This window comes from Myiozetetes cayanensis, unplaced genomic scaffold (assembly GCF_022539395.1).
Source record: "Myiozetetes cayanensis isolate MyiCay16 unplaced genomic scaffold, myiCay2020 scf26, whole genome shotgun sequence".
In the NCBI taxonomy this organism is placed as follows: domain Eukaryota; kingdom Metazoa; phylum Chordata; class Aves; order Passeriformes; family Tyrannidae; genus Myiozetetes; species Myiozetetes cayanensis.
Window position 1 is genome coordinate 3,382,858 of NW_026087477.1, and position 8,861 is coordinate 3,391,718.

The following is an 8,861-nucleotide window of genomic DNA, read 5'->3' on the forward strand; positions in this document are numbered from 1 at the left end:
CTGCCATTTAATTTCAGGTGTTCTTTCTTCACAATGAAGTGAGGCAGGGTTGGGACACCCAATCCCGCAATATTTCTCATGTCTTTCCTCCAGATAAAAACTATGACCTACTTGCAACTGCCTGATAGCTGCTGAATCCTGGGTTTGGAAGGACCAGGGGAGGCATGGGTGGCAGCTGCAGCACTGTGGACCCCCTACAAAATCTATGGCCAGAGCAGGTGTTGATGGATGCTCATATGAGTCACCTTAGCAGCAGAAGCCCTGGAACTCTCCAGAGGTCAGCAGGAAGGCAAAAGCACCTGGGGCCCAGAGGGAGGAATTTGTTTGCAGTTGGGGATGCCAGAGAGAACAGGACAGCAGCAGCCTGAAGCCCAGCTCCCTGGGTCCGTGGCCAGTGGCCTGCCCAGTCCCTCCTTCCCCGGGACTGCTGGTCTCAGGATGGTGTCCGGTCCCAGATCGTAGGGGGCCACAAGCAGCTGCAAGGAAAAAGACAGCAAGTTACAAGTGCAAGATAAAACATCGACGGTTTCTGTTGAGGTTTTCCTGCTGTGGTGCTGCACAGTCCTGATTAAAACTCGTATTTTCCGATATTTTGATTAAAAAAAAAAAGTAGGCAAAACTCTAGTGAGAGTTCCGCCTGGTGGGCCCTGTTAGGTAGCCCCCAGGCTGGCTCATGAACAGCTGGCATCCTCATCTAATGTCCTGCATCCCCACCTCCCCACCCACCCATCCTGTCCCGTTGCATGGCCCTAGCACAGCCCAACATTAGCCAAGGCATCCACTTGCCCACAGGTGTTTTTCTGCTCCAGGAAGGGTGGAGTTGTGCTGGTTTAAAAATGACTGATCACTCCTGGCAGTTGGGTGGTTGCATTTCCTCACTTTGGTCTCTTCTGCTGTATAGCAGCAGGCAGTCCTCTTTAAAGAGGCACAATGTAGTCCCCAACCTGGCATGGTGCTTCTGGACCCAGAGTAGCCAAGAAGAGTCAGCAAGGCCCCTCTAACTTGGGCTGACACCAAACACTGGAGACCCTGCCCTTAACAGTGCTCAAATAAATTTCCCAAGCACAGTTGTTGTGTCTGGGTGTCAGTTCATTGAAAGCGGGTGTTGGTGATGGTGAGTCTCTGTAGGAAAAGAGTCTCTGAAGCGCATCTTTTGATTTGAAGGTAAACAAGAATATTGAAAGAAAAGGTTTCGGGATTATATCTCCTCTAGACCACATTAATGACCTTAAATGGCAAAGTTTTGTTGATTGTGTTTTGAGTGGCTTTTCTTTAAAATCTTGCATTTCCTCAAGACAAGAACATTAAACAGAAACTGTGGGAGAAATGTTAAATCACACCTAAAAAACACCCTAGAACAGGGTTAGCATCCCTGAGGCTTTGGGACAGGGGTGTACCAGGCTCTCTCTGCCCTGGCCTTTCTGTCTCGTACTATCGCTCATCAATCACAGCCACAGGCCACATGGGCACTGAGCAGACCAGGGCAGCAGTGATGCCCACAGACCTACAGGGGTGCTGCCCTGCTCTGATTAGCACAATCAGCCCATTGCATATTGTTTCCTGGCTGCTGGGTACAGCTGGTTCCAGGGTATAAAACCAGCCTCTGGGCATGAGGAAACTCAGACTTACATACATCTTGGAAGGAGTGTCCAGCTGTGGGAGAGATGTGCCAGCCTCAGCCACTGTTGGCCCTGCTGCTCCTGCTCTCCTGCCCATGGGCCAGTGCCAGTAAGCTGGGGGTCTGCAAGCTGTTGCGAGGCTGCTCGTCTGGGCTCTCATCTCAGGAGCCACTGGCTCATCCTGCAGTGGGGTGTCTTGCAGGTGCTCTACAGGGTCAGATTGTGGGGGGCCATGAGGCGCAGCCCCACTCCCACCCTTACATGGCATACCTGAAGGTAGGGACGCTTGCCTGTGGGGGCTTCCTGGTGGCCCCTGACTGGGTGATGACAGCCGCACACTGCATGGGGTGAGTACTTCATACGGGGGCTTTATCCCCTTCTTTCTCACCTAACCTATGATGTCCTTCACTGGAGCATTTTTGGAGTAGGTTCCTCTTCCTCCTGTTCGGTGCAGCTCTCTCCACCTGCTGCCAAAGGGGAGGGAGCTGGGTGACACCCAACCTTATTGCCCCCTCTGCACTCTACTGTTATGGCTAGGAATATCACAGTCATTCTGGGAGCTCACAACATCCACAAACCAGAAACAACCCAGCAGGTCCGGGGAGTTCTCAGATACCACATGCATCCTGAATACGACCCTGACACCGTGTCTAATGACATCATGCTGCTCAAGGCAAGTCAGTTCTGCAGTGGGCAGTGGGGCAGAAGGTGGGATGGGGCTGTGGGTCTGGCAGGGTCCACCTCGGCAAAGCTGCTTCTGCTCAAACTCCTGGAGGCAGGCAAGACTGGGAGGGACCTGGGAGGGAACCACAGGCAGGGCTTGGAGACACATGCCATGTTCACAGGAGCTCATCGGAGCTTACAGTGGCACATGTCCTGCTAGACCTCTCCTTCCTCTGTGCAGAAAGCATCTTTCAGCTCTTCTACTCATAACCTTCTCCAAAACCCTGCTTTCTCCCAGTTGACATCAAAGGCCACTCTCAATGACTACGTCAAGACCATTCCACTGCCTAAGACCAGCAGTGACCTCCCCACAGGCACTAAGTGCAGCATTGCCGGCTGGGGTCTGATTGACGACGACCAGGCGACCAACAAGCTCTTTGAAACCAAAGTCTCCATCTACAGTCGCAGAAAATGCATCCTCTTCTATCCGCATCTTGACACTGGCATGGTCTGTGCCGGCAGCTTCCATGAGCTGAAGGATTCCAGCCAGGTAAGGGCTGCCAGCAGGCTGGGATTTGGCTCTCTGAGAGCAGATGCTGCTGCTGCCACAGATGGAGCTCGTTCCCAGGGCAGGCAACAAGTATTTGATCTGTAGCTCCCATATGGACCAGCTCTTTGGACACCTTGACACCACAGTCCCTGCACAGTACCAGAGGTAGAGGTCCAACTCACCAGCTTGGGGCAGCTCCTCCAGCTGGGTGGGCATGTGGGGCAGCAGCAGAGCCACAGCCTCCCTAGGCAGGGAGAGACCAGGGGAAAATCTATTCACACAGGGAAGAGGCCTCTAAAATCAGTCTCATCTGTCCACAGGGAGATTCTGGTGGGCCCCTGGTATGCAATAAAGTGGCACAAGGCATTGTTTCCTTTGGGTATGAGGCTCCACCCGGGGTCTACACCCGCATCTCCAACTACCTGCCCTGGATCAAAAAAGTCATGAAGAAGTAGCAGCAGCCACGGCACTTGCTCCATCTCTGATGTAGCCCTGGAGATTGCAATGGCTTCCTTCCTGTCCCTGCTGAAGGCTCAACTCCCTCCTCTCCTTGGGAACCCAAGTGGCTTGGTGCGCATGAGGGTCCCCTTCATTCTGCTCTGAGGCTGCTGGCTGTCCCATTCCCTGCCTATCTCAGGCAGCCACTTCAGGGCCATGTTAAACACCCTGACAGAGGCAGGGATAGTCCCTAATGGGACAGAAAGAGGCTATGCCACAACAGACCCCATTTCCTTCAGAGATAACACTGTCCCTTCTTGAACCTCGCTGCACTTAAAACATCCACAGTAAACTCAGAGCTGCATTTCCCAGTGTGTGTTGTCTTTCCTGTGGCCTTGCCATAGAGAGAAGGAGGGAGGGTCTGGCAACTGCAAGCAAGAGACCAGACCTTTGGGGCAGTAGCAGTCATGGCTCTGCACCCTGAATCTCTGGCAAGCTCGGAAACAAGAGCTGTGGTTGCCCTTCCTGGGGTCATGGGAATAATGAGAGTTTTGCAAGGAGAAAAAAAACAGTTAGAAATAGGGTGGGAAAAGTGATGGGCACACACTCAATTTACCGACTTCAGCATCATTATCACCTTCCTGGAAGCAGCTGACAGCTGACAGGACGTGACGCATCAGCAGGTACCAGGACTCAAAAGCTGCCATTGTCTGCAGAGTAAACTATCCCCTCTGCAGGGACCTTATGGTTGGGAGATGTTGCACCCTAGATGTTGCACCTAGAGTGCAGCCAAAACAGCAGGCTGTAGGATGCTTCACTGGACTTTTTGTGGATGGTGGCCTTGGCATAGGGAAAGGTACCTGTTGAGATGCCAGGGGCAGAGCTTTAGGATCCCAGAGAGGAGGCAAGGGGGAGTCCTGTCTGGGGGCTGTCTGCTGTGAGGTTGGCTGGCATGTTTCTGTCCCTCTTGGCACAGTCTGTTCCAGTGGTAGCCCAAACCCAAAGGCTTACAGCTCTCCCTCAGCTGGATGATGCTCAGAGACAAGCCTCGCCCACAAAGCATGCTTGAGTACTGTTTTCAGACAACTCCTGCACTGGAGTCTGAACCTCTTTCCATGGTCTGCACCAGAAGAAAAACAACCTGCCCTCTGAGCAATTATCTCCTTTGCTCTAGTTAATTTCTGGTAGCACCTCTTGTATACAGAGAGGGCTAGAGCTTCCTGGAGGAGATGATGAGGGACAGGGACAATGCATTGGTAAATAACTGAGCTGCTGAGCATTCTGGCACAGAATGACAGATGTTTGTGGAAATTCAAGAGGAGACTAAGCAGGTTTGTGGTGGGGAAAACCAGTGGGGAATTTTAAACATGTAGAAAGTGTGTGCAATCCAAAGGAAGGGGGTGCTTGCCCTGCTCTCATGGTTTTTCGAAGTCTCCCACTAGTCAGTTCCATCAGAGGGAGGAAATGGCCTACAGTCTGCCCTGATGTCTGCTCATATGTCCTCCATGTTTCTGCCTAGGACAAAGGGAAACTATGTCACCTTTGCCTTCTCCACCCAGGCTGCCCCGGGGAAACTGAGAAAGTTCCATGTTTGGGCTTTTGCTCACAGCTGCTATCAGCTAGGAAATCTGCAAGTGAACAGGCTACAGCTGCTTATCTCTGCAGTATGAATCTTTGTCACGTCAGGGTTTTCCTTGAAGCTCCAACCCTTGCAATCTTTGCACGAGAATAGGAACCTTTAAGCTTAAAACTGGGGTTTACCCTGTGGCACTGGAGGCAGAGAGGAAAGCAAATTTACCGTCAGTTAGCAAGAGCAGCAAGGAAGTGTCAGCCCCATTTCGTCACAGCTGAACTGTGAATGTTCAAACTTTGCCCTTATCATAGAATCACAGAATGGTTTGAGTTGGAAGGGCCCTTAGGGGTCATCTCATTCCATGCCCCAGTCATGGACAGGGACATCTTCCACTAGACCAAGTGGTGGTGCTCTGTGCCCCATCCAACCTGGTCTGGAACACTTCCAGGGATGAGGCAGCCACAGCTTCTCAGGGTAACCTGGGTCAGGGCCTCACCACCCTCACAGCCAAGAATTTCTTCCTAATATTAGTGCAGTGTTATAAACACATTCACAGCAATTTTGCTCCATTAGACAAGACTACACCAACTGAGAGAGAGCAGGAAAGTCCTCAACTACCACTTCACGGTCTTTGGAACTGGTGCATCAGGTGAAAGAAATCTTGATCTTGTAGGGTTCACGATGAAAATTAAGAGAGTTTGCAACAAATAGAAGCTGCAAGGAAAGACCCCACTGGAAGTCAAAGAGATAAGGGTGAGCATGTTCCCCATAGCTTCTAGCACAAAGGCAATGACCCAAAATTGGCTTTGAGTTTAGAAGGATGTCAGATACCCCAGATCAGGCCCAAGATGAAGGTGGGTTGATGCCCAAGGCTAAGTCTGACTGAATTCCCCTCTCAGATTGCTGAGGTATGCAACTTGTGGAGAGATGCAGAGATGAGTCTGACTTCTGTGGTTTCCTGGAGTCTGGTCTCAGGCTATAAAACCTTGATGGGAGCAGGAAGAGACCCTGGCTGCACCTCACCTCTAAGGGATCCACTGAAGCCCAGAACACCATGATGGAGCACCTGCAGACTCTCCTGCTCCCTCTCCTGCTGGTGATGTGGCCCCCAGTCAACACCAGTAAGTAGAGTGGGCTGGAGGCAAGGAGAGGGTTGGGGAAGGATGAGTCCCAGACAGCATGTCCTGTGCCCTCCAATCCCCTTCTCCTCAGTCCTATCCGTTTCAGATTATTCCTGGAATCAGAGGGAGGGAGGAGGTGAAGCCAGGACACCCTCCACACCCTACATGGCCTATCTGCAAGGAAAGAACAACCATTCCTGCGGAGGGTTCCTTGTGGCCCCGAATTGGGTGATGACAGCAGCTCAGTGCCTTGTGTAAGTTTTTGCTGTGTTCATACAGCACCTGGTGCAGCGAGATCATCGCACCACCATGACCCGGGTAACGTCTCCTGCACAGAGGTCTAAGAGTTGGAGTCGCTTCCCACATGGCCATGGGCAGACTCTTTTCTCAGAAGGGAGCATAGGCTGTGCTGTGGGGCAGGGCACAGCTGAGGGGAAGGCACCACAACAGCTCTCCCTGCAGCCTTCTCTGTCTCTCTCCCCAGCCCACCCTCATATACTTACCTTTATTTTTTTATTCCTTTTCCATGACTCATTTTATTCTTTCCAGATGCCATCCAGAGGTCAGAGTGGCTTCTTCCCTTGCTGGCACTGACCTGCTGGCATGGCAGGGATGGCTGTTGTCAGGCTTTGCCCTTTCTGCCACCAAGAGACTGTTTGAGACTGTTTGCAGAATTACCTACTATGAGCAAGCTGCTTGCCCAGCCCTTTTCCATCCCTCCAGCTGGACAGCCTGGGGCATGGACAGGCAGGAGGGCTTTTCTATATGTACATGACTCTGGGTGTAGCTACTGCACGCCTCAGGGCTAACAGATCTGCCCTGATGCCAGTGACCCAGGTTCAGGGCCAGTGCCCACACTTGAGCAGCAAAAGGGAAGACGAGCAGAACCCAGGAGCCTGGATGCCCAGGTCTCACCTGGGAGATGCATGTACCCAAGGTCCTCCCAATTTTTCCAAGGCAGTCCCTTCTGCAGGTGATGTAAAGGCAAGTAAAGGGACAGAGAAGGCTCCTGATTCAGAAATCCCTTGACTTCCACAGACCAACAGTCCACATATTACCACTCAGCAGCAGCATTGAAGCAAATCTGCCCAGTTTGAGATCTAGAGGCAAAAGAACCTTGCAGACTCTGCCTGTAAGACAGGAACTTGCTCTGCCTCTTGTCTGCGCAGATTCACTGGTAGAGCTCCTTGCTCCCACCATTCTTCTTAAAATGTGCATATATAGCACATTCTGTATATAGAAAGTATATATTATACACACTATATATGTGTACTATTATTGTATATATAGCATACAGTGTATCTATGCTAATATTACATATATATTAGTATATATATGAGAGAGAATACACACACACACACACACACACACACACACACTATAATGTATGTAATATATATACACATGGCTGGTCTCTCCTGGCCATACCCTTGGGAGATGAGCCTCAGTGTTACCAGGCAAGACAGGAAAAAGCTAACAGCATACACTGTACTTGATTTTATCAGCCACAAACCTCTGACTGTCATCCTTGGAGCCCACACAGTCCAAAGGAAAGAGGAAAACTGGCAAAAGTTCGAAGTCAAAGAGTATCACTGCCACCCACGCTTTACCAGTCCTAAGGAGGGAAATGACATCCTCTTGCTGAAGGTAACTACCCGCCCGGAGCGGAAGGGAACAGCCTTCATCACAGCAAATGTACAGGCCAAGCACTTATTTCTGTATTTTCTATCCCCTTTGCGTAGCTGAATGGCAATGCCACCAGCAACAGCTACGTTAGGACCATTTCCTTTGAAAAATCCAGAGTTCGTGGTGGGACTGTGTGCAGCGTAGTCGGCTACAAGACACCCACTGGCACATTACGTGAAGCCACTGTCACCATCATCAAACAAAGGGACTGCCTCAGTCACTACCCTGGGCTTGCTGAAAACTTGATTTGTGGCCGCAGCAGATCTGCTGAGGTACCTGAAAAGGTCAGTCTCTGACTTCGAGAGGAGAAGACTGTAGGGACAGTTTTATCCCTGGGTGAAGCAGAAGGGACAAGAAGATCCTTGTCTTCCCATGGCAAAGGACCCTGGAGACTGCAGCAGCATAGCGGGATAATAGCTTGGCCAGAGGGGTTCCCCCTTAGTCTTGTAGCTGGTCGGAATACGTTTTGGATATGCAGCCAGCAGAAGGGCAGAAATGAAGCTTCAGTGTTGGTCCAGTTGTAGCTGTGCTGGGTCCCAAGCAAAGCTGCCAGCAGCCCCCTTTTGGACCCAGAGCTATCCCCATCCACTGCGAGTCCAGGCTTCTCCTGGAGAAGCTCTGTCCTGATATTTGCAGCCTCCCTGATCTTTGCAAAGGCACACTTTCCCTGGGGACACCACATAAATCAGCACTGATCTCTCTCCTCCTCCATTTCACAGGGTGATGCCGGGGATCCACTGGTCTGCAATAACAAAGCCTATGGCATCTTCTCCTACAGGCATAACAACTGGCCCGGTTTCTACACACACATCGCTCATTACCTTTCCTGGGTTAACAGTGTCATAAAGTCAGCATGACTCTGTTCTCCCTGCAGCTGCTGCTGCCCTGGAGAACTCACACACCAGAGCCTCATCCTCACCAGCTTTCTTTTCCTTTCTCACTGGGAAATATCTTACACTGATCCTCATGGGTGTGACAAGGACTTCTCTGTGGCAAAGCTGAGCTATGCCAGTGGGGGGCTCAGCACAGAGATCAGGCCTCGACTGCATTTATTCCCTGTGCAAACTGGGGAGTGCCTGGTCACACAGTGTGTGCTTCCACACTGCTGCCCTGATTTACCCCTTTGTCAAGCTGGTTGTGGCTACAGCTCTAAAGGGGAAGCAGCAGGGCAGCCCCAGAAGAGGTGTCAGTAGCTGCTGGGATCTCTGTCA

At 51.3% G+C, this 8,861-nt stretch overlaps 2 protein-coding genes across 3 annotated transcripts; both read left to right on the forward strand.

Moving 5' to 3' along the window:
• The first annotated feature begins 1,641 nt into the window (after window positions 1-1,641).
• Window positions 1,642-3,611, forward strand: LOC126643030 (mast cell protease 1A-like). Of its 2 annotated transcripts, none has more exons than XM_050321143.1 (5): window positions 1,642-1,728; window positions 1,807-1,966; window positions 2,157-2,292; window positions 2,581-2,832; window positions 3,153-3,611. In XM_050321143.1, exons 1-5 carry the CDS (start codon window positions 1,665-1,667, stop codon window positions 3,285-3,287), a joined length of 747 nt encoding a protein of 248 aa, XP_050177100.1. In that variant the 5' UTR covers window positions 1,642-1,664; the 3' UTR covers window positions 3,288-3,611. The 2 variants fall into 2 exon arrangements, with proteins under 2 accessions (XP_050177100.1, XP_050177101.1); XM_050321144.1 differs by having other exon boundaries at window positions 1,822-1,966.
• A 2,289-nt stretch (window positions 3,612-5,900) lies between these two features.
• On the forward strand, window positions 5,901-8,507 carry LOC126643118 (granzyme G-like). The gene is made up of 5 exons (XM_050321272.1): window positions 5,901-5,964; window positions 6,056-6,218; window positions 7,470-7,611; window positions 7,707-7,934; window positions 8,370-8,507. The coding sequence occupies exons 1-5, from the start codon at window positions 5,901-5,903 to the stop codon at window positions 8,505-8,507; spliced, it is 735 nt and encodes a 244-aa protein (XP_050177229.1).
• The last annotated feature ends 354 nt before the right edge of the window (window positions 8,508-8,861 follow it).